Here is a 25567-nt window from a genome sequence, read left to right on the forward strand (position 1 = left end):
TCTAGTCGGAGCTGGGTGGCAGACGGTCCAAACTACCTCCAGTCTGAAAGCAGCTTTGTTCTCCTGCTGCAGCCCGACACCGGCGCCTCCTTCTCCTCTTACTGCAAATTCAGAACATTAGAGATTTTTTTTTATTAATAAATGAGACAATTATTGATTAAAACCAACATACACCCTTTACAAACTGGGTTCAAACACCAGTCTTGAGCCACAAATCATGATGGAAAGTGTGTCTACTGTTAAGTTATTCTTAGTATTGGTTTGTACCTGATTACTTATGGGTAGACTTTTTCACATTTAGTCATAACATAATATATAATAATGCCAATTTGCCAATTTTTTCTAATTATTTACATGGCATCTAGCCAGATCAACTTTCCTAAATGAGGTCTGACTTAAAGACAACATCCTAACTCCAAACATGTTCATCTACTCTAAACCGTTCATTTTAGCTGATTGCACCGTACAGGACAGTGGTTGAAGTCATGCTGCGCAACTGCCTCGCTACACTGAGCTTTTCACCTTGCCCTGTGACCTCCTCCTTTCATTAAACGTGTTGACAAGATGAACATGCTGCTTATCTCTTCTGCGTAAAAGCATGAGCATGAAGGAGGGCACATAATGACCAGCACAGGGGGTTGGGGGATGTAGCTTCTATTCAAGGTGTAGTTTGAGACCAGCTGCTTCTAGTACTACTGGAGATACCTGACTTGCTGATGCCAACCACGGCAGGAACTGATTCCAAGTCATTGAAAAGGTAGGTTTTTATTTCTACTGAACAAAGCATGAATAGTTATGAGCATGTATAATTTGTTGGAATTTATTTATATACTGTATATTACCTCACCTCCACTCTCCTAACACCAGAACTAACTCTGAAAAGATGTGTACCCAGCGTTCGAGCTCAAGTTTGTTGGGTAGGAGTCAAAGAATATATTTCCAATGTGTACTGTTGACAAATGACGACATTCTAAAGTGTCACTCAATACTCATTTATTAATTCTGGATAAATGGGTTTTATTTAAAATCACTGTTAGATGTGGTTCATTTTCTCACACTCTGAATGAGTCCCATTCTTGATTGTTAGGCTTCTCACTTGGTCCCTCCACCTTTTTTTCCTGTTGTCTTAATATGCACTTGTTCTATCAAAGTCAATTTTGAAGGAAAACATGTCAAATCTTTCACCAACTTGTGAGTGTAGTGATCTGCAACTCAGAAATCATCTTTTTCTTATCTGTCTGTTACATCTTTCGGTGCTTAGGCAGGTTAGCAGGAATAATTCAGTTATTGATTAAGCAACCTAATGCAATAGTAAAATACAGTGTAATTTATGCAGAAATAAAGTACGGTGATCTTTACTTTGACATGAATCTTTTTCTTACATCTCCTCTTCCTCCTCAGTTGCAGTTTGCCGAGCGTCCAGCAGAGGTCAGCAATGTCACACATCAACACCACCGAGCTGCAGTCGCTCCTGCTCTCCTTCCTGCAGCACTGCTTCAACAGCACCAGTATACTGTCTCCACAGATACCTCAGAACTACACTACCCAGCCGGCTGCACAGGCTGGAGCCCGGGCCCACGCTCAGTCTCAGGGCATGATGTATATCATCCTGGTGGTTGGCATGTTCAGCTTCTTCACATTCGGTATCATGCTCAGCTACATTCGCTCCAAGAAGCTGGAGAGCTCTCATGATCCGTACCACCAGTACATTGCCCACGACTGGACCAAGGCGATAACTCCGCCCAGGGCCGTGGCTCAGGCTCTGCACAGGGAAGCTGCAAGTCCCGGAGCCGGCGGCAAAGAGCCCATCGTCATCTGCAACCCTGCAACGCTGGAGCAGCTGCCAGACTAGAATGAGACATTCAGCTATTTCAACATTTCCCACGTTCAAAAATGTAAAACTCTGTAACACAAGATTTTTTTTACTTACCTTCACTTTTAATGTCACACAGCAAACAAATCTGGGTTTGTATTTTCAGATCGGTAATTTCACAGAAACACTTTGTACAGGGGCGTCGGACTGGGGGGGGAAGGGGACTGAGTACCCAGGGCCCTCATGTGAGGAGGGCCCAAAAAGATGCTAGAATGAATAGCTATGGATGCGGGGAAGGGCCCATAGAAAATGCCTTTCTAGAGGGCCCAGAATTTTGTGCTACGCCCCTGACTTTGTATCATAAAATTGCCTCTTGTTGTAAGCTTCGTTATCAACACGTGCTGTTTCTCACACTTTACAGTCACGCAACCATGATTGCTCAACACCGCTCTTCCACTAACAACCTGATGACAATCCTACATATCTGGACAATAAAAGTAGTAACATAGAGTTAAATGCATGGCACCATTGTCCCTGACTTTGATTCAGAGTGTTTAGAAAAAAGCGGGTGACCAAGTCTGTCTGAAATAATTGCCCCTTGGACTGTAATGATTGGTTTGAGTGCAAACTAATTAAACACTTATCATCAAATCATGTTTCTGTTCTCTTAGATTCAGAGTTCTAGTGTTTTAATCTGAGCCAGTGCTTCATCCAATACATCAGGCCTTGTTTGGTATTTTTAGGCATAGTTACTGCGTTGGCTCTTTTTCTCTCTTCCTTCCTCCTCTCTCTCTCCTTTTCTCTCTCTCTCTGCTGGTCCAGTCTGCGTTGGCAGGCTCCCTTCACAGCGCGGTCAATCTCTCGTGACAAACTGAAGTGGACCATTTGCATGTTGAGCATCGGTACGATGAGGTTGTAACTGTCCACTCTCTTGTTAAGTTTCACCAACTCCTCCTCTACAGATGTACACAGTTGCTCCCATTGGCTGCTCTCTTTGGGGGTCATGGGGTCGCCGAGCCTTGCCCTCCCCTCCAATAGCCTGTTTCGGATCTGTGCAGTGGTCTCTCGGATGTCTCGTTGGGTGACGACCCAGGGTGGCTGGTAACCATTGTCTATGAGGATGCGGTTAAGGTTGTGGGTCATAGGATCAGCGTATGGATTGTGCTCAAACTTGTTAAGGGGCTTTCCAGCGCCACTCAGATTCCTGAAGTCTCCTCGTGCCATGGACTCCTGGATCAGGTCCTCCACAAGCCGTTCCACAGCCTGGGTGATCTTGATCTTTCGGCTGCGCTGACGTATGTCCCGTTCCACCAGCATCCCTTCTGCAGCGGCTGCCCTCTCGTGCTCCCTCTGCCGGTAGTTCAAAACCTGCTCGGATGCCCGATCGATACGAATCTGCTGGTACTGACGCTCACGCTGGCTGGGCGTGCCCGAACCCACACCCTCGTAACTAAGGTAGTGTCTGTGCGGAAATGCTGTACCTCTGGACTTATCCTCATCTTCCGCTTCCTTCCCTTCATCAGGTTGCTTGGACTTGCTCTGATGTGCCAGCACAGCACGATAGGCCTCCTCAACCCGAGCAAACAGCACTGCATCTGCAGTCGGAGCCCCAGAGTCCGGGTGGTAGAGCTTGGCGAGGCGCAAGTAGGCCTCTTTCACCTGAGCAGGACTGTTGGGTCCCTCGTCAGGCAGTTGCAGAAGCCTGTAGCTCTCTTGCAGGCTGCGGCTGATCTGGAGCTTGGAGCTGAGCGCTCTGGGCAATAGGGACTGTCGAGACAAGAGCAGAAACCGGCCATGGTAGAAGTTACTGCGGGAAACCAGGAGGTGTAAAGTGCAACTCATTTCTGGTACACTCCTGTGGATTCGAAAAGAAAACATTATTGAAAAAGTTTTTAAAAAGCCAACAAGTTATTAAATGATCTTTGAAAGAAAGGTTACTTAGTCTGTCAGGTAGGAGATATAACAGAAATAACAAAGTAAATCTTATTTTGTCAGGAATCAATGATGTATTTGAATAGGCTACAAGTAGGAATGAAATGAATAGGGCTACGTTGGTTACAGCTCTGAATATCTATTGTTCAGGGAGTTTAAGAATGTGAGATGTGGCTGACGCTTTTGGGTTGCAGCTGATTACACTAAAATGACTACATCATCCAATTGTGTGTTTTGCAGTAGGCCTGTTTCACTCCCATTGTAGGCTACTGTTTCTTAGCCAGACTGGAGATTTTTTTCAGCCTTTTGATTTTTATGGAATCTGGGTTAATTGGGTTTGCTTGTGGATTCACATTGTATCATTTTTATGTTTGCTTTGGTTTAATGTTAACTGTGTCTTGATATCATCTGTCTGCAAACCAAATTGGCAGCAATAAGTTATAAGTTATTGATTGAGAGTACCTCAAGGTTTTTCACTTTTCCCTTAATAATGAATTTCCTTATTTTTACCACATTAATGCTGGTAGTACATTGTAACAAAGCTGAAGCTATAAGCTCACTAGATAATAACTTACTGTCACAAATCACAACGCATGCCTTTTTTCAGGTGTATTTTCCTTTGACGTGCCAGGGGCGAGACTGCACGTTGGTCATTCACATCGATAACTGTTGGCTAGCTAGCAGTATACAACTTGAGGTTAAGTTGTAGGCTAATCAAGAAGCTTCACTGCTAGCTTTTAGCCTACCATTACGACTTAAGAGGTTGGCAAAATAATTCAGAACAAGACATTTTACTTCAACACACTGAACATTGAAAACTGAATGAAACCAGCCTGTGTATTAGCTACATTTGTGAATGCAAGTTAACGTTACATGACCTACAACTTTAAACCCTAGCTACAGAAAATCAGGTCACCTGTGTGCGTTTGGTTGTTGTTGTTACATACCGGAGCTTCTTCTTCTGCTACTTATTATCGCGTTTCTCTGCAGTTGTGTTGTATTACCGCCCTCTGTCGTCCGTCTGGCAATACCGTAGATACACCACTTCCATGCATGAAACCGCTTCCATGCAGCAATTAGCAATTAAACCATTAAACTCGTTAATGGTTAACAACGCAACCACAGAGGAGGACGGGAGGGAAGAACTATTCGAGGGTGTAGCCAAAGCCCGTCTACGTCTTATTAGAAATTCTTTGGAGCATACTTCGACTCGAGTCCACCTAAACTAAATGGTTTTCCACTATCCCAAAATTTGGACGGACTTCACTTATGACAGCTGAAGCTACAAGCTGTTTTAAAGCGGTTTGTAAAACGGCATTTCTTTCTCAACGTTACTTTCACTTTCATAGTTTCAACCTTCTATCAAGCTATATTAATGTAGGCCTACACGGTTTAATACAGTATCTACTGTGTTAATACCTGTCTAACGTTAAGCCTATGTGTGCAGCAGCTGTTTCTAAAGTTCTTTGACAAGCCAGTTTAAAATGAGAAACTAGAATGAAACGGCAAAGGCGACTTTACGATAGAGATAACGGTACTGTTTGTATCACACATTGCACACACACAAACATGAAGCCAATATTGTACTTTTTACATTACCTCGTAAATTCTGATTATTATCACAAAATATAAATTATAATGATGTCAATGAAGTTGCACACATAGTAGTAGAAGTAGCCTAGTAGAAAGAGCATTTGAGGAAAAAAGTGTTATTACTATATTGCACAAATTGACTTCTGCTTATCACTAGATCCACAACACTATCTTGACCACAATTTTATATTGCACTAACTGTAGGCCTACTCTGACTCACTACTTCTCAGCAATGTTATAGGTTTTCTATTTCATGTAATTAGCACTTTCGAATATCCGTCGACTTAGCCTACACCTCACTTTGAACTGCCTGCTTAATCTGTACCTTTGTGGCCTATTGTATACTGTTTTCTTGTACCATGTTGAATGTGAAACTATATGTTGTCTGTATGCTTATTTTCTTGGCCAGGTCGCCGTTGTAAATGAGAACCTGTTCTCAACGGCTTACCTGGTTAAATAAAGGTTAAATAAAATATATACTGTATGTTTGCTGTGTGTATGGAAAAACTCGTAGTATGCATAAACAATAGTGAAAGAGACACTAAATCTATCATTAATCATATTCAATTTTCCCTTAATTTTGTTTCAGCTGCGAGAACTTCGGTAGCAACTGGTGTAAATACCATGGCAGACGGTGGGTGCACGTAGTGGGATGTCTTCTGTAAATGCGTTATTTGCTTGTGATCAGTCACTTATCAGATTGTGTGGAAACTTAGAATCTGACTTTGAAACCTGACTATATTTAGAAACGACCTAATCCAGTCAGTCATTGTAGTATTGTTTTCCCTCTTTCCTCAGAAAAGCACTTTGTGGATAAACATAGAATCAAGCTGATCGAGAAAGTGAGCAACATTCCAGCCATTTTGGATGAGCTCCTTCGTGAAAATGTCATCCAAGAAGACAGTTATGATAAAATCAGAGCTCTGCCTACCTCTCAGGACAAGATGAGGGAGCTCGTTAGTGGGCCTTTGGAAGCCATTGGAGTTCAAGGAAAAGAGATATTCTACAAAATCCTGAATAAACATGAGTCATATCTAATCAATGACCTCAAGACAACGGAAGTGCCAGTAAGTAAATCCTTATAGAAAGCAGTCTAATGGAAGTGTGTATATCGTGGGTTGTGCCTCTCATATAATCACTGTTTTTGAGTTGGTCAATACAATTGATAATCACATTTTAAGTGAATATGATATAACGTTTATAATATTTTGTCAAACTTTGGGGGATGTTTCTAAAATCTTCAAAGGAATCCTCTTCTGAAAAATTATATTTACTTGTCTCCTGTAGACTGTAGGCCGAAAACGTATAACTTGTTCTTTGGTGCAGGACAGCAGCTGTAGTGATAAGTTACAATGGATTCAAACCAAGAGTCAAACCAAAAAAACATCATAAAAAACTTCTTTAAGGTCCCATGGCATGAACATTTCACTTTATGAGGTTTTTTAACATTAATATGCGTTCCCCCAGCCTGCCTATGGTCCCCCAGTGGCTAGAAATGGCAATAAGTGTAAACCGAGCCCTGGGTATCCTGCTCTAACCTCGTGAGACCATCCTGATCTCGCAAGCTCCAGTTTTCCACTCGCAGATCAGTCTGGCATCTTGAGATAGAGAAAATTTGGAGCCGTTCGCCAAACAGCGTTGGTTTTGAGGCGGGTTTAGGTGGTGATAGACAGATGGTTTATCCAATCAGCTAACCAGTATTTTCAGACAGCAGTAGCCCTAATTCTGTTAGCCGCTTGCTAATGCTTTTTTCTCTTGGATCCTTCTTTTGGAATATGGACCGGGAACCTGAAATGGTGCCTTTTATTCGTAAATTCTCGTGACACAAACGGCAAATATCCTTTAACAACATGTTGCTTGCTTGCTGAGCTAACGAGCTATGCTTTGCCTGCAGCAGCAGGGGCTTGTGGCTGTATTTTCATATGCTTCGTTGATCTGATTGGTTGATTTGGCCCGTCTATCACCAACATAGGTGGTGATAGACAGATGGTTTATCCAATCAGCTAACCAGTATTTTCGCCCCTTCCCAAAAGTTCTCCAACGGTAAGTTCCCAGATGGATATGCCGAGCAAATGCGAAGCAATCCATCTGGCGGAGTCAGGTTAATCCTGCTCTGCCTTTGAGAAAATGAAAGCTCAGATGGGCCAATCTGGAATCTTGCTCCTTATGAGGTCATAAGGAGCAAGGTTACCTCCCCTTTCTCTGCTTTGCCCCCCCAGAGAATTTGGCCCACCCATGAGAGAGAGAGACATCATGGCTTTCAAATGAGCAAAGTGGCAGTTGGTCAAGGCCACACCCCCACCCTCCACCTTGCCCCCCCTCTTTCCTCCTCAATAGCTACAGACAGAAATGGCACATCCTAAGGAAAGCGCATTGTGGGACTGGCTCTAGTGGCTGTAATTCTGCACCAAGGCTGAATTTCGGGAAAGAGACTTCAGATACAGTATTAGGGGACCACTAAGGTCTATATAAAAGAGACTTCAGATACAGTATTAGGGGACCACTAAGGTCTATATAAAAGCATCCAAAGAGCACCATGTCATCGGACCTTTAAACCACTACCGCTCCACTTGTGGAGAAGTATTTTTCATAAAGATGTTGCTGTGCCAATAAATCATTAAATATGCTTCTTCTGATTGTGCCACATGGAAATAGTGTATTTATCTATGATATAAAAAAATTGACTGTTTTTAAGAAACTAATAGATCTTATAGATTAATGACAGAGAAATTAAAGGGAGACAAATTTGACAAGGCGTGCTATCCAACAATGGCTTATCTTGTATGGCTGCAAACTGAGTATCATCTACATTAATCTAATTTTATAATATTTTAAAATTGTCATGCATAACATGTTTAGATTTGTATTGCCTGTCCAAATGTCAGCCCTTGTGTTGACATGACGATGTGATGTGTGTGAAGGCAGACTAATAAACTTGATTTCCTGGCGACAGAACTAAATTCTTTCAAGCTCTACTTTAAAGCTGAGGACTGCTGGAGAGATGAACACCTCCCAAATGATCTTACTTCGTTTGGTGTTTTAATGATGGTGGTGAAGAGTGCTGTCAAACATTTCAGCACAAAATCTCCCATCCATAGGTGTCCCACTGAGTTGAAATCGGGTGACTGTGAAAGCCATAGTCTCTGAGTCACATCATTTTAAACCATCCATTGACCCTGTATTGAAGAATTCAGTTTTTTCAGGTTTTTCCTTAACAGAAGAAATATGTTTTTATAATATAATATTTATAATTTGTTTTATAATATTCAATCACAGTGTCAATAACTCTGGAATAATGAAATGCAAACATCAGTTTCCAATCATGGTAGTAGATCACATAAACATACATCCTATCCTGCATATACTATATGAAATGTCCTTTTAATCTTCCAGGTAGAACCAAAGACGGCTAAGAAGATGCTTTTTGAAACATTGAATGATTTGAGTTCAGAGGAGCTTCACACATTCAAGTCACTCTTTGAATTGGAGAAAGGTTTGCCACTCTCACCAAGGAGTCTACAGGACACAGTGGAGCTGATGGTGGAGACGTACAGCCATGAGTGTGTGGAGTTGACCAAAAAGGTTTTAAAGAAGATGAACAGGACTGATCTGCTGCAGAGATTATCAGACATCAGCTCAGGGACCAAAGGTAAGGCAAATTAGACAGACATATGTGAAATGATGTATTGAACTATGTAAAAATAAGAATGTACTGTATATCAGCTGGGCTAAAAAATGTTTGATCAGATCTTGTGCATATTGCAATAATGTTCAATGTTCAATTTATTTATAAAGCACATATTAATACAACAGAAGTTGACCACAGTGCTGTACAAGAGATAAAATAACACAAGCATCAAGACATTTAAATTCTGGACCTTGCCACTACTAAACACTACTAAACTCCTATCACACCATTAACACAGCACTCATAAATGATCAAAAGCCAGAGTGAAAAAGTAAGCTTTCAAATGTCGTTTAAACTCTATAAGAGAGGAACATTCCCTGATATAATGAGGTAAACTATTCCACAGCCTGGGAGCAACGGCCCCAAAGGAACGATCCCCTCTCATTTTCCTGTACGTCCGCGGGACTACCAAGAGATTTAATAACTCGGAGCGAAGTGTTCTCTTTGGTTTATTCACCTGGATTAGATCGGCTATATATGTCGGAGCAGTGCCATGTAGTGCTTTAAAAACAAATAAAAGTATCTTAAAATTAATCCTGTAGAAAACCGGCAACCAGTGTAGTTCTTTTAATACAGGAGTAATATGTTCATTTTTCCGAGTGCCTGTCAGTAGCCTTGCGGCTGCATTTTGGACTAGTTGCAATCTGTTTAAGGTTTTCTGATGAACACCATAGTACAATGCATTACCATAGTCCAATCTTGAAAAAATAAACGCATGCACTATTTGCTAATAACAAAACTGTTATTAATTAATTATTATTATTATGTTACTGTTATAGGGGGTTTAAGTGTCACTTTGGGATTATATCTTTTGTAATATAAATGTTGAGAGAATAAATTACTAATAGGTTGTTTTCTATTTCTTTTCTCCTCAGAGAAACAGCAGCCTTCACTAATCCAGAGAGTGAGTAATGTCACATCACTCTGACTTTACACACTTCTATTTGATACAAATCAAATATAAATATTAGTTTTCTCACATAAATAAACAGATCAAGCCACATAATGAACACATGAGGTCTTAAGCATTAATGTTATTTACCAATAATATTAATATTTTTTGTTATATCGACCTCCAGGGGAATAATATAGTTTGTTCTCTTGATTTGTTTTCTAAATTTTACAATATTTTAAAAACAACAACAACAACAATAATAATAATAATAATAATTGGTGTGTTTCTTTTTATATTAGATATCGAATATGTGCTATATATTCAGTATATAGAAAATGTGCAACTGGTTAAACATCAACTCTGTTGTAAAATCAAGAGACTCATTACAGTTTTTGTAGTAGTAGTCTCTGAAAGAGATACACCCAGGAAGTAAAATTATAATCACAATCCTGTTTTTAAAAATAAAATACTTAAGATTAAAGAAAATCACCTTGATTTTACTCAAGAAATGCACACAAATACACATGAGGTGCATAAGATCAATTGGACAAATATTATTAATTACATCATCACCTTGTGCAGTTTTGCCCGATTAACATTTCCTCTGAATTTACCAGGTGGAAACGATGACGTCTGTTATAGAGCTGCTTTTGGAAACACTGAAAGAGTTGAGAGACGGAGAGCTCCAGAAGTTCAAGAAGGTCCTCGACTTCCACAGAAATTTCTCCGACGCCCCATCGTCGCTGCAGGGGTCAACCGACAGGCAGGACATAGTGTTTTCAGTGGTGAAGACCTACGGCCAACAGTCTGTGGAGAAGACCAAGGAGGTTTTAATGGAGATGGAGAGGACTGATCTGGTGCAGAAGTTGTCAGACAGCAGCTCAGCACCCAAAAGTAAGACAATAAAGTCAAAGCCAAAACATCTCTCATATGTATAAAAAATATTTTGGGAGAGCAAAATATCTGAAATTTTACTGCTGATTAGGTTTAAGTGTAATTCTGTGTTGACATATTTGTATTGTGTGTGTGTGTGTGTGTGTGTGTGTGTGTGTGTGTGTGTGTGTGTGTGTGTGTGTGTGTGTGTGTGTGTGTGTGTGTGTGTGTGTGTGTGTGTGTGTGTGTGTGTGTGTGTGTGTGCTTTAAAACAGTAATGCCACATGCCGTTTACGGTTTATGTTACGCATGTTTACGTTTCGTTTTTATTTCTCCTCAGAAAAACACTCTGTGGATGAATACCTGTCTGCACTGATCCACAACGTGAGCAAAGTCATATCTGTCTGACCACGCAGAGGGCAGCTTTTATTCAATAAGATTCAGGTTTACAATCATATCAAACAGAACCAAAACTGAGATACCACCTTCATTTGTACAGTGATAATTACAGCCTGGAAATAACTGGACATTTTCTCTATCAACATATACTTGTAATTTCCCAGGTGGCAACAATGAGAGCTGTTAAAGAGCTGCTTTTGGAAACACTCAGTGGTTTGAGTTCCGAGGAGCTAGAGAAATTCAAGTGGTTGCTGCAGTTCAGGTTCTTCCAGAGGGGCGTTCTAAAATACTCATCAAGACAACTGCAGTGGACTGACGGGGCAGATGAACTGGTTGATGGGATGCTGGAGAACTACGATCAACAGTCTGTGGAGGTGACCAGGGAGGTTTTAATGGAGATGAAGAGGACTGATCTGGTGCAGATGTTGTCAGAGACCAGCTCAGGAACCAAAGGTAAGATATAGAAGACAACTGTCACATTAATACATAATGACTATATGGTTAGAAAATCAGCAGCTTATTGCATAAAGCAGTGCAAGAACACCACGTAGGGGGGCCATGACAGCAAACATACCAAAGGGTTGAATCAACACCTCTCAAACAGTCTCAACAAAAGCGTAACAATGTAAGCTTCAGAGAGGTAGTTGTCCCTCATCTTAAAAATAAAGGAATTTGTCTCCTACTTTGTAAAATTAATATTTAATTTTTGAAGTGGCTAATTAAACAAATTCCATTTACTGGTGCATAATAAAAAATAAAATAAAAACCTATATATGAACTTAGACAAATATTACTTGAAGGTAATGGTGAATGTTTTGGATTTAAAATTTAAAGTAATGCTGTTCTGAGGGGTTAATGAATCTGCTGACTTTGGTCCTTTTTTGTAAATTAAAATTCTCTTAACATCTTTTCTTTAAAATCATTCTTTTTATTGGGCCACATGTTCTTGTTTGTTTTTTGATCCACTGAATTTGTGCATTTTGAGCTCATTATTATCTGTCTTGTCTTGTATATGGCCAGATAGGAATTTGATTGGCTCAGTGGTAGAGTGGTCGCCTGCCAATCGGAAGGTTGATCCATGTCGAAGTGTCCTTGGGCAAGACACTGAACCCTGAGTTGCCCCTGCATTGGCATTGGAGTGTAAATGTGTGTGAGTGTTTATCTGATGAGCAGGTGGCGTACGGCAGCCTCAGCCATGGTGTATGAATGTGTGTGAATGGTGAATGGTTCCTGTACGATAAACGGTAAAAATAATATACGGTAAAAGTGCTTTGAGTAGTTGTTAAGACTAGAAAAGCGCTATATAAATACAGTCCATTTACATTTGATTTGACGTATACTATGCTCCACTGAGGAGTCAGATAGACAATGTATGAGGTAGATTATGACAGTGTTTTCTCACTGATTCCCTCTGTGATCTCTGTAACCATGGCTTCCTCTTGCCTTCAGTCCACACAGCTGAAATTGAATTTGTAAAAACTACTGAAAAACTGGTAAACTGGAAACTGGCCAGCAGCAGGGTGTTTGAATGTCTGACTTTGAGGAATATTTAGTTGTATGTTGTTCTGAAATAACCAATAATTAATACATTTTATAAATAATACATTTTATTCTCAGGATTCAGTTTTATATTCAGGACAATTCTATTATTACAATTACAGTTGTCATTTAATGTGTTGCAGCTGCAGGAACATCAGCTCAGGCTTCGGGTGTGACTACCATAGAGAAAGGTATGTGCCCTATATCAAAAAAAAAAAAAATTAAAATACTAATAATATATAACAATAAACAATAAATATTATTCCTTCAACTAAAAATAACATTTCCTCAAAGCCCTGTAGTTATCTACATTCTTTAATAGCAAGTAAGGCAGTTTCATCAAGTGAAACTGATTTTTATATTAAGTAGATTTTATGTACATTTTGCGATTAATCCTTTACATTATAATGGTTATAGCCTGACAGTGTTGGATTATTAAGCCTGATGTTAAATCAATCATTTATATTTCCTTTCTCCTCAGAGAAACTCTCTGCACTGATCCCGAAGGTGAGAATGTCACACCTGTCTGACTGGTAACTAAAGCTGAAACAAACAAAAACAATCAGCTGATCAACAGAAAATAAATACTAACTCTTTTAATAATTGATTAGACATTAAAGCACTATCTTCTAGCACAAATGCCAAATACTGTTAGGATCTTTTGCTTTTGTCTGTTTTTGTATCATTGTAAACTGAATATTTTTGGGTTTTGGGCTGTTAGCCAGACAAACCGAGACATTAGAAGATGTCACCTTGGACTTAAGGAAATTGGGATGGGTATTTTAACAATTTTTTGACACTTTATAGACCAAATGATTAATTGAAAAATTATCATCAAACTAAATCATAAGTGTACATGTATAAATTAAGATGCTAGTATATGATCCATTGGACATTAGTCAAGTCAAGTCAAGTTTATTTATATAGCACGTTTAAAACAGAGTTGATTAAAGTGCTGTACAAAATTAAAGTGCACGGCACAACAAGTACAATCAAAGCAAAAGGAGTCATAAAATAGCCCAAATAAAACAAAATAGCAAGAAAATACAGTACAACATGTAAAAACGAAAGAATTTTAAAATAATTGAATAAAAATAAATAGTTATTAAATAGGTGAAAAACCTCTAAGAGCAACCAAAGGCCATTGAATCTGAAAAAGTTTTAAAACTATCAATGGAGGGGGAACATCTGAGACATGGTGGAAGATTATTCCAAAGTTTTGGAGCTGCCACAGAAAAGGCACGATCTCCCTTATCACTAACCTTGATCGAGGAACAGTTAAAAACTATTGAGTCGAGGATCTAAGAGGCCTGGAATTTGACTCGGGGCTGAGGAGTTCTGATATATACTGGGGAGCCTGTCCATGAATGGCTTTAAAAACAAATAAAAGAATCTTAAAATCAGTCCTGTATTTAGTTAATTATTTAATAATGTTATCCACCACTGATGCTATGATAGAATTATTGCTCTACTGCTCCCACTGCTCCACTACTGAAGTTGAGATGAGAAAATGTCTATGAAAATGAAATGCTGAATGTCAAGTAGAATAAAAGGTTTATTTGAGCCACTGTTAACAGAAACAAGAATATGTTATGTTAGATCAGGTGGTAGTAATAAGTTTACAGAGATTTAAGAGTTAAAGTTCATATCTAGCTGTTCTGTCCATTAAAGGCTGAAATGCCCCAAAAAAATCTTTAAAAAAAAGAATGAAGGGAATCATCTTTTGCTTTGATGTTGCTAAAGAAATGAATACACATACAATACTTTGTGTATGTAAAGAAAATGAGGTAAACATAATCAATAAAACATATATTAGTGTATAATTGTCTTCAGGGATCATGAAGAAAAAAACATAACTCGTATCCTTTTAATTTTTCAGGTAGCAAAAGCGGCAGTTGTTTTTCGGGTTTTAGAAACACTTAAGGCGATCAAGACCAAGTCTTTACTGGACATGAAGAGGACTGATCTGGTGCAGAGGCTGTCAGAAACCAAGGAGGAGGTTGGAAGGAAGAGGTTATAATAATAATAATAATAATAATAATAATAAGAAGAAGAAGAAGAAGAAGAAGAAGAAGAAGAAGAAGAAGAAGAAGAAGAAGAACTTTATTTGTATAGCATCTTTAAAAACAATAGTTTACAATATGCTTTGATAGCGGAAATAAAAGCAAATCCAAATCAATACACATATTTATTTACACATCAAATCAATACACATACAATTACACAACATTGTAATCGTGAAAAAGACAGAGAAAATCACGATTCAATAAACATAATGAAATCAACAGGTGATAGGGAAAAGAGACAATGAGAAAGACGATAAAAAGACGACATCACATAAAAGCAAGTCTATAAAGAAGTGTGTTTTAAGCTGTGATTTAAAGGAAGTCATTGATCAAGTTAGCTTTATCTTCTCGGACAGGTCTATTGAAAGCCAAGTCGCCGTGATGGAGGAGCCAGGTTTACCATCGTCAGTCATCAGCTCAGGACTCAAAAGTAAGAGAAAGAAGACAAAAAATATACAAATCACAATCCTTTTCTCATAAATGTGTAATAAATAGAATTCCTAGTGAAACTGAGTTCAAACTGAGTTCAAACTGATGCGATGCAAGAACACCACATTCATTACCGTACTTTAACTGCAGAAATCATTGAGTTGCCTTTTTCATCTCTCTTTGAACCTCTTTGATTTTCATGATGTCACTACTGAGTATATTTTAGTGTGGTTTTGCAGCACTAAATTCTTTGTCTTTTATTTAAAAGCAAGGAGGAGCAAAATATGAGGCATGGGTTGGAAGGGGAGATAATATGTATTAAGATTTCTAACCTCTCTCTCTGTGATTGATTTTTATCTCAGACTAGTGCAAATTTGAGTGATATTTTCTTATTTTAATCCTTCATATAATGTGTTATTCAAAAGCAACTAATTCTGATCAAGTTTAGTCTGATTTTGAATCAGTTATAAATTATTTTCTGTTTTCTTTCCCCTCAGAGACACATCAGTCTAAACCGCTCCGCAAAGTGAGTAATGTTGCATCAGACACACTTTACATTACACAGCTTTCATTGAATTGTTACAGGATTAAAATGTTTGTTTTAGACGTGTGTAATAGATTACCAAATGTCCAGTGTTTTCAATTACTAGTTCCCACTAAAAAACAAAACAAAAACCTAACGTTCATTTACCACGCACAATCAAAAAACTGTTTGCTTCTGCAGCACCAGTAATACCTGAGTGCAGTTCCCTCTTGATTATAAAACCTTGTCTAATTGAGAGTGAACAACTGCCCCAAGTGGTGGGAGGTTCAAAACAAACCCAAACCAAAAACATAAACCAAAATGGCTCTTAACAAAATCTTTTAAACCAGAAACATCAAATCTGCTGTAGAGGTGATGAGAACATGTGATCAGGTGGCTCATTCCTCATTCCTCTTTTCACAGAGTCAGAGAGAGTTAGCACAATTACTGAAAACCAGTTCAATGTATTAAATTACATGAATCATGTGGTGCTGTGATGTTGCTACGGAAATGAAAACACAAATAATATTTAGTTTTCATAGTCATCTTAAAGGTGAATTTCACTTCATGAGGTTTTTTAACATTAATATGCGTTCCCCCAGCCTGCCTATGGTCCCCCAGTGGCTAGAAATGGTGATAGGTGTTAACCGAGCCCTGGGTATCCTGCTCTGCCTTTGAGAAAATGAAAGCTCAGATGGGCCGATCTGGAATCTTCTCCTTATGAGGTCATAAGGAGCAAGGTTACCTCCCTTTTCTCTGCTTTGCCCACCCAGATAATTTGGCCCACACATGAGAGAGAGACATCATGGCTTTCAAACGAGAAAAGTGGCAGTTGGTCAAGGCCACAACCCCACTCTCCACCTTGCCCCCCCCCTCTCTCCTCCTCAATAGCTACAGAGGAGGTAGTGGTCCCCTAATACTGTATCTGAAGTCTCTTTCCCCGAAATTAAGTCTTGGTGCAGAATTACAGCCACTAGAGCCAGTCCCACAATGAGCTTTCCTTAGTATGTGCCATTTCTGTCTGTAGCTATTGAGGAGGAGAGAGGGGGGGATCCAGATCGGCCCATCTGAGCTTTCATTTTCTCAAAGGCAGAGCAGGATACCCAGGGCTCGGTTTACACATATCGCCATTTCTAGCCACTGGGGGACCATAGGCAGGCTGGGGGAACTCATATTAATGTTAAAAAACCTCATAAAGTGAAATGTTCATGCCATGGGACCTTTAAGAAGATTTCCTCTGAGACTTTTCTATATTTGTTATATAGGCCGCTATTCTTTATGCCGTAACCTACATAGGCTATGATGAACATTTTAGTTGACTGAAATGTTATGTAGCCTGAATAAAGAGTGTAAGAATTACTTTAGGCCTTCAAAAATAATAGAATCATCTCCATATAATTTTCTATCTATCAAAGACACAGGGAGCCACTGGAGAGGCACTGAACTGGGATCCACTGGGGAGGGACTCCACACCTGGCATAGATGATTGTCCTCTGCATGACTGGACTAAACTTGAACCTGAAGTAAACAGTCCAGATGCAGATGAAGTTCCAACTTACAGGTAAAACAATAACATCCTAAATACTGTGTCAGAGCAAACTGGAACTATAGGAAACACATAAGCTTGGTTTTGGGGGGGTTTCACAGAAGGAAATCTTTCTCTCTGCTGTTACTGGTTACACAAATGCAATTTGACATTTATAATGGTAATACAATAATATTGTGCCCCTAATACAGTATATTTGTGCATATTCACAAACTCACTTATTTTATTTTCTACGACTTAGCCTACAGTCTGAAGCAGGGAACTTTGAATGCAGTGTCTCTGGCTTGCGCTGGGTCTGTAAGGAGAAGGTCAGCTTTAAGTACCAGTTTTGCTCTTGGGAGGGAATTATGGAGAGGATGGAAAGCCTACAGTATATGCCTGCAGGTCCCCTTATGGACATCACAGTCATTGCTGGGAAGTTAGATGAAGTGTACCTGCCGCACTGGATCTGCTTAGGTAAGTGCCCATGAAGAAAATAATAAATAATAACTTTTGAAATATTTGATAGTATGTGTAAAAAAACTGATGCAATCCTTTTCTCCTCACTAATTGTGTTTGTATTTTGTGCAGATGACAACCCTAAAATATTAGACAGGTTTGCAGTCCTGCACATAGATGACTGTGGAGATGTTGTGGAAAAAGTGTCTGAAGTCACATCGTCCCATGTCAAGCTGTCTGAACCCGTTTTCTCTCCAAGAGCGGCTCTGATGAAAATGGGCTTGCCTGTGAAAATAGGCTGTCAAGTGTTAATATACTACATACCCAACACATCATTCCTCAGACTGCATGTTTACCTGATCCCACATGATCATGGTCTACAACAGGTTACTGAATATCTTACTAATTACTTACTACTAGTCACAAATGCGTAACATAATGAGATTCCATACCAAAGCCTACAAGTGAGTATTAAGGCCAGTGTTTAAAAAGAAAACAAAAGTGAAATGTGACTCTGTCTTCATATTTTAAAAGTTGTACTACTATGGGAATAAAGTCATACTTGAGGGAATAAAAATATATATAAAAAAAGCATTATGAGAATGAAGTCATTATATTGTTGTATGTTGAGACAAAAAAAGTCTACCTCAAACAGCAGACCCTTTTCTGTCAAAGTTATCTTCTTAACAAGTTGATATAAATAGTCAATTCCTTAAAGTAAGTGATTCTAAATGAACTGGCGATAATGGTCAAACAATGCAGCAGTGTGTGTTCTCACACTTTGCTGATGTGGGTTTGTTCTCAGATGTACGACTTTATTATAATGACCATTTCTTCAGTGACTATTTTTCCCAATACTGACCCTAATACTCTATTGTTAAAACCATATTGTTTTTTCGTGATGGACTTTAAATTACAGATAGCAATATTTGCCACTGTAACCTTGAAGCAGCTTTGTGCTTATATTGATTTTTTTTTCCAGACAGTGGACAAAAATAAGGAGAAAAAAGGATACAAAAGAATCGAAAAGCCACGCCCAGACAAGTACCTGAAAATGCAGCAGGGTTTCAAACTTGCAGCAGACACAAACATGGCAAAAATTCTCCCAGAGGTACAGTTTGCAACGTCAGTCAGCAGTTCAATCTGTGTACATAGTGAATACAAAGATACTGTAGGATCATAGCAATTGTTTTTTTGACGCTGTCATAGTTCTGTTCGTCAAGTGGGAGATCTAGTTGGAATCAGACATTTCATGACATCTCTGATTTTCAATTGCAACCGGGCAGCTGATGTGTTGCGATTCAATTTTTTCTAACTGCTGCAATTATGGTCTAAACAATATGCTGTGAACCTGCCATAAGACACAAGGAAAAGACACAAGTGAAAAACAGATACATAAGGGAACTCACATGTACCCTCGGGTCCCTTTGGGACCCAACCCTAGTTTGTGCCTCTTGTATTAGTGTTACATTCAAGTCACAGAGCTAATCATCAGTTTCTGTAAAATATAAAACCCAGAGGTTTAACAACACTTGCTGTTCTGAAAGTATTTAAAATTGTGCGCTTACTAGTGTCATATAATATATATGACATCACAGTGGCATATCAGTGTGTGGGCATACATAAATCAAGTTGTTTAGAAAGTCAAGATGTTTAAACTTCAGTTACTGTCACCTTAGAGCATACCTGTCAAGTATCCCGTTTTGGCCGGGAAAGTACCGTATTTTACCCATCTTTCCCGCCGTCCTCCCGTATTAGTATTTTAACCTGCATTATTAAAAAATAATAATAGCCCGGGCCCGAGCGGATCAAAAAAAAAAACATTCCCAATCTGAGCTCTTTCACTAGCCTCGTGATAACTGCCACCAGTAGGCAGTAGCCTACTACAGGTACTGTAGGTGGAAGTTGTCGCGAGTTTAGTGTGTGAGGTCAGATGATGAGTGACAACGCGGGGAAAAAAAAAAAGAAAAACAGACAGATGATGGATGCTACGACAGAGACGGTGCGCTGCCAAAACTTATGAAGGCTTTACCATGCATTCCCCATAGCAATGTAAGTTCAGAAAGGGTGTTTAGCATGGTACGAAAGATTGTTACAGAGAATGACGTTAGACCGTTGCGCTCTACTCTCATGTAAAATTAACCACTCTGGCCCAGCCCACATTTGTACAATAACTCACTAAAAGAGTAAAGAAAAGTTATGTGAAATTAAAAGAAAAACTGTAAAAGAAAAGCAATATGAAATGAAAAGAATGTGTGGAATGAAAATAAAATGTAAATGTAAAGACAAGCAATGTTATAAATTGTAAATGTTTTCAGCATTCTGCATCACGTGGTGATTTTAGCTTTCTTGTACACCTGTCTTAAAATGTAAGGGATAGGCTACTGGAGCTTGGTTGGGGTGGTGGGACTGCTCGCGGTGGGCGCCGGAAAATTTCCCTTATTTTCAAATCCAAAACTTGATAGGTATGCCTTAGAGTTCAGCCAAATATAAATCGCCCCACATGTCTGAAGTGAATAAATAATACTAAGCAGATTGAACACAGACAGTAAACAGTCTATGAGAGCAATGCTGCAGTTATAGTCTCATAATATCGTATGAAACAAGGCACATACAAGAATCTAACATTCTCATTACTAAGGCACCAAAAACGAGCCTAGTTACAAATCTATTGACATTTTGGCCACACAATAGCTACTTCAAGAGAGTTGGAAATACTGCAGCTTTGTTTGGAGTGGGCCTTGCTTGCTGCGTTCAGTGTGTGCCAGAGAGCAGAGGCACGTTCAGTTGACCACACAGCAGCCAGACAAACCACTATCCCTAAACAATTTAGTTTGGCCAGAGAACTCCTTTACTCCTGTATAAGATTTACATTGACTCTAACTTTGTCAAAGTCTAACTACTCCTGCTTTCATGTTATTTTTTTACACAGGAAATAACCCTCAGATACGATAGCCAAGATCCAAATTTCTATGAAGTGTTCATTGAGAATCCAGACACAAACTTCCAGCTTACACTCTCACCCCTTAACAAGAAGAAGAAGAAGAAGGGTGAACCACAGTGTGAACCAGTATGGATCTGTGAAATTCAAAAAGGTCAGTGGTTATTAAATATTACCTTCATACATGTACAAATGTCATTTGAGCTGTAGACTAGAATTTAACAATGTTAATGTACAAAAACTCAATAAAATACCAATTACAGAAAAACATTACCTTCATTATATGTGAAAAATAATGCATTATTATTATGCATAATGCATAAAAGAAAGTTATATGTAAATGAAAGAGAGCCGAATCACATATTTAGGTCCAATTCCAATGCATACTCAATATGGACTTGCTGCTCTGTACATGACATAATTTGGCTGTATTTGATTTATGTGTTTTCATGTCATTGATTTCATGATAATGAGGGGAACTTCCAGTTTACTTCATTCCATGAATAGAAGCCCATAAAGGGGCTCTAGGCAATTTATGGGTATTGGAATGGACCCATTGGTTAAAAAAATTAAAACAAATATGACAACAGTTAAATTAACGGTGTTTATGTGGGCTCCACCTTGTCTCACTAATGGTACCTACTGGCTCTTATAATTCAAATATAAATGAAAATTATTACATTAAAGAAAATGAAAAACCAGTGTATGCACTAAAATTGTTCATCTAAAGTGTCATGTTATTGAACCTTTTGTTGTGAATACAATACATGAAACCACAATATCAGCAATCTTTTATTGTTCTGTATTTTCTTTCAGTTGACTATCAAGACTCTGCGGATTCAGAAGGTAAGATGTTGCATATAATGAGTCTTTATAAGAATTGCACTTTGAAATTTCATTCACAACATGACAATTCTTTCTATTAGAATACAGATAATTGTAATTTAATAAATGTTTAAAATGTGGCCTCTGTTCGTATTTTTGAAACCAAAGATGACTGTAGGATCTTGAAGACTTAGGGATGACAGATGGAAATTGGATTTAGCTCTATGTGGTGCAATACGTGTATTATGCAATGTTTAAAAGGAAAATTAGATAAGTGTCCTAGTATGTACCTCAGCAGTATCGTAGATCCTGAGTTGCTGTTATTTTTTAGTTTTTTTACTTCACACGTCAGACATTTTAAACAAAAAAACTGTCTTTGTCTGAATTCACAAATCTGAACAGGGCTGGTGTAGTATTCTGGTACTTTGGTTTGCCTGCTGTTTAGGGGTGTACGATTCAGAAAATCACGATTCGATTCCGATTTTTAGGCTCACGATTTGATTCAACATGGATTTTCGATTAAAAAACGATTCTTGATTAAAAAATCAATTCGCAGTATGTAAATGTAGTTACTTTTCCTGTGTGTGTGTGTATGTATGTATGTATGTATATATATATATATATATATGCCTTAGATTTTTTATTTGTTATTTTAACATCCTGTTATGATGTATGTGTATGTTGTGTGTGATGTCTGTAAGCTACTGGGACCTTGAATTTCCCCTTGGGATCAATAAAGTATCTATCTATCTATCATGTGATTGCAGTAGACATACAATTTAAAATAAAATAATAATTTATTTTTTAAAATATGAATCGATTTTTGGAATTCTATGAATCGATTTTGAATCGGTAGAGCTTAATCGCGATTCGAATACGAATTGATTTTTTGCACACCCCTACTGCTGTTGTATTTTAGTTATTAATGCAAGTTTAGAACAAATACATTTAGTTTGCAATTGTCATTTCATGTTGTGCAGCTGCAAAATCAACTGTATTATGAATATATCATATATTATATATTTTCATTACATTTGTATGATATAAGTGTCCTAAATTAATATTTTTTTGTGCATTTATCTCTTTTTTGTTGTTGAAGAGACATGTGGACAATCCCCCGTACATGGTCTAAGTGACAGTGAGTTGTTTTCTATTTTCTGACCATGAAGCAAAAGCAAGAGCTTCTGAGAGACAGTCAGGATCTATAGTAGCAGCTTCTGTTTGCCGTGTCAACGGCAATAAAGAAGAAACATATCACTCTGTTGGAGTTGCTGAAACTACAGAACCACTATAGAAATCTTCAAAACCCTCACAAAAGATCTTTGTCTGGGTCTCAAACACAGACTGGAAATAGTACACAAACCTGACAAGTTTAATTTAGGCCTTTCATCAAGTTATTCATGGAATTATCGGCAGCTAATATGACCTGTTATAAAACCCAAGAGTCTGATACAAAATGTTTACAGTCAGAAGTAGTGCTCAATCACTTACGCAACACTTTCTATTTCCTTTGTCCTCAGAGAAACCCTCTCTGGATGGCCGCCTAGCTGCACTGATGGAGAAGGTGAGTAATATCACATCAGTCTGAACACAGAGATTTCATTCAATAAGAAGCAGGTTGAAAATTCAGTATTTTAAATGATGATTCAAATCAAACTCATGACTTTAAGTGGACGGTTCTTGCACAACGGATGCATTGAAGTAATCTCTTCAGCTATAGTAAAGATCACATCCCTTTGTTTTTATCACTTTGTATTCATCAGGCAGCAACAGTCACAACGGATAGAGAGAGGATTTTGATTATGCTGCAAGATTTGAATCAGCAAGAGTTCAAACAATTCATATGGCAACTGGAGTACAGTGACATCGGGGAGGGCCGTGAACGCATCCCAAGCAGCAAACTGGAGAACAGTGACATGTTTGACCTGGTGAATCAGATGTGGAAGACCTACATCCAGCAGTCTGTGGAGGTGACCATGAAGGTTTTAAAGCAAATAGACAGGAATGATCTGGTGCAGATATTGTCAGTCACCAGCTCATGATCCAAAGGTAAGTTGTGGAACAAACAAACTGTTAAAAAACATAGTAGTGGCTTATCTAGTGGCAATATTTATACCATAAATGCTTTATTAATTATAAATCAAACTTTTTATGCACTGTAGCTCTTCATCAAAAATACAGTTGGACAGTCAGTCATGTAGCTTTTGAATTTATTTATTTTAAACACTGTACAATGTAAGAAGGTCAGGTAACGTTAGTTGGCTTAACTGTTCTTTGTTTTGGCGTTGGCTATGGCCCACAGTAGCCTGTATTCAGGTCAATAATAAAACCTACAGTAAATTAGCTATACGTCTCACTGGCTGCTTATTGAGGGACGCTACACCGGCATATTCTACATCTTAATCAGAAAAAGCTTTTATTTGAAGGCCTTATTCGGAATATCCCAACGGAATATGCTGTTTGCATGACCCGTATCAAATTGGTAATATTGTCATATTTGGAATAAAAGTGTTATATTAGCGTTCATGCTCATTCACTCTTGTTTTGGGAACAAGCTTTGTCCACTTGCGTTTTTTTGTGTCCGCCATCTTTGTACGTTCCTCTTGGATGCATGCTAACGATCTGGCGCTACATTTTTATAGAGTCCAGCCCTCACACCCTGCGTGCTGTTATTGGCTGGGGGCTACACACCCAGGGCCCAAAGGCTGACGACCAGAAACGTCCCGAACACCGCAAAAGAAAAGAGCAAATATACAGGCAGAGGGCAGGATTACAGAAAAACTACTGGCTCGATTTTCATGAAACTTGGTGAAAGGGTGTAGCATTTGCCAAGGAAGAGCGCATCATTTTTATTAATTATGTTTTATTTTGGTAAACAAAATAATTACAAGATAGGGCATTTGTGCTACATTCATGTGGTGTCAGAATAATCAGATGAATGAGTTTCCGACTGTGACATTAACGCTGCGAGATAGGTCATGCCTTTGCCGAGGTCTGCACTCTGAGTGCCCTAGCAAATGTCATGATGCTAAACTGAGATGGTTACCATGGCAACGCTCTACCTGTTTAGCATTATCATGCCAACATAAAGCCTCACAGAGTCACTAGCATGACTGGAGACTTCACTCTTTTTGCAATGAAGTGTTGGACTTAAAAGAAACTGATTTTGATCAGATTTTTTAAATGTTCTCTCTCCTCAGAGAAACTCTGTGGATGAACAGCTGTCTGCACGGATCCAGAGTGAGCAGAGGCACATCTGTGTCTGACTCTACACAGCTTTCAATGCATGAATGGTTGAAAATCATTCCTGCAACTTGAGCTGATAAACTATGACAAAAGAAAAATAATTTTTTATCGTGACAAACATGAGAACTGAGGCTGCATTCAGGTTTATCTCTTCAGCAACTACACTTAAATACCTAATAGCCTACACTACTTAATTTTCTTCAATAATGTAACAGTATTGCGATCTCTAGCACAGAGGAACACATGAGGAAATGTAAGTTTTTTTTATTCATGTCAGTCAAACTGAATATTGCAAGTTTTTAAAACAACTTTTAAAATGATTGTAACTATTTTAAAACATGAAAACAGATCATGAGTTCTTTTAGCTTCCCTTATAGCAACAGATCAGGTGGCTCATTCCAGGGTTTTTTAGCAGCACAGTGTTTACAGTTTACAGAATGTAAAGGGATACAGGGGATAAAGGGAACCATCTTAAGCTCTGACAATGTTTAAATGTAAGCACATATCAGTATTTCAGCTACAGAAATGGAACAAAAGAAATCTACCACAATGGTTCTCAAAACATCTGATGTGGTGTATGCATTAACTCTGAGGTCTTAAAATGCGTATACTTGCATCACGTTTGAGATTCAAAGAGACATCCTTGATTATTGTTATGTATAAATTACATAGTATATGCCTTTATGTAAATTATTTTTAAATTTAAAATCATTGGTCTTTTTATAGTTTTTTTTTACTGTATATTTTTCTTAAAACCTTTTTTATATCTTACATAAAGCACTTTGAATTACCTTGTTGTTGAAAGGTGCTATACAAATAAA

The 25567-nt window shown here is 38.4% G+C and overlaps 3 protein-coding genes across 12 annotated transcripts in view; 2 read left to right on the top strand and 1 right to left on the bottom strand.

The window, feature by feature from the left end:
* Positions 1-25567, bottom strand: part of dnajc28 (DnaJ (Hsp40) homolog, subfamily C, member 28) — a 34378-nt gene that overhangs the window by 8444 nt on the left and 367 nt on the right. For 2 of the 8 annotated variants that reach the window (XR_005639748.1, XR_005639747.1), the window contains exons 1-3: positions 4662-4739; positions 1360-3668; positions 37-101 (exon numbers count right to left, since the gene is read on the bottom strand). Coding sequence is in view for 1 of the 8 variants with exons in the window: in XM_039806062.1 (XP_039661996.1) it covers positions 2495-3655 (1161 nt within the window). In the remaining 7 variants the exon portion in view is untranslated. The other 6 variants (XR_005639752.1, XR_005639751.1, XR_005639749.1 and 3 more) reach the window with 6 other exon arrangements.
* LOC120562348 (potassium voltage-gated channel subfamily E member 1-like) lies at positions 1424-1852 on the top strand. Its single transcript, XM_039806066.1, has one exon. The coding sequence runs from the start codon at positions 1436-1438 to the stop codon at positions 1850-1852; it is 417 nt and encodes a 138-aa protein (XP_039662000.1). The 5' UTR covers positions 1424-1435.
* LOC120562344 (NACHT, LRR and PYD domains-containing protein 1 homolog) lies at positions 4937-25489 on the top strand. 3 transcript variants are annotated; one of them, XM_039806058.1, is made up of 23 exons: positions 4937-5047; positions 5928-5972; positions 6137-6405; positions 8732-8987; positions 9902-9930; positions 10539-10815; positions 11135-11178; positions 11358-11646; positions 12876-12923; positions 13214-13239; positions 14612-14745; positions 15155-15228; positions 15725-15753; positions 17166-17311; positions 17538-17752; positions 17867-18120; positions 18717-18845; positions 20667-20829; positions 21492-21521; positions 22600-22638; positions 23021-23064; positions 23264-23549; positions 24701-25489. In XM_039806058.1, exons 2-22 carry the CDS (start codon positions 5963-5965, stop codon positions 23540-23542), a joined length of 2784 nt encoding a protein of 927 aa, XP_039661992.1. In that variant the 5' UTR covers positions 4937-5047; positions 5928-5962; the 3' UTR covers positions 23543-23549; positions 24701-25489. The 3 variants fall into 3 exon arrangements, with proteins under 3 accessions (XP_039661992.1, XP_039661994.1, XP_039661993.1); XM_039806060.1 differs by having other exon boundaries at positions 17172-17311; XM_039806059.1 differs by lacking the exon at positions 4937-5047 and having other exon boundaries at positions 5860-5972.

This window comes from Perca fluviatilis, chromosome 7 (genome assembly GCF_010015445.1).
Source record: "Perca fluviatilis chromosome 7, GENO_Pfluv_1.0, whole genome shotgun sequence".
NCBI lineage: Eukaryota > Metazoa > Chordata > Actinopteri > Perciformes > Percidae > Perca > Perca fluviatilis.

Excerpts from the sequence above, each read along its gene's own strand:
- LOC120562348 (XM_039806066.1), top strand. The coding sequence starts at position 1,436 with ATGTCACACATCAACACCACCGAGCTGCAGTCGCTCCTGCTCTCCTTC.
- LOC120562344 (XM_039806058.1), top strand. Across the intron at positions 6,406-8,731 it reads TCAAGACAACGGAAGTGCCA|GTAGAACCAAAGACGGCTAA; the intron begins GTAAGTAAATCC and ends TTAATCTTCCAG. Across the intron at positions 21,522-22,599 it reads AGACTCTGCGGATTCAGAAG|AGACATGTGGACAATCCCCC; the intron begins GTAAGATGTTGC and ends TTGTTGTTGAAG.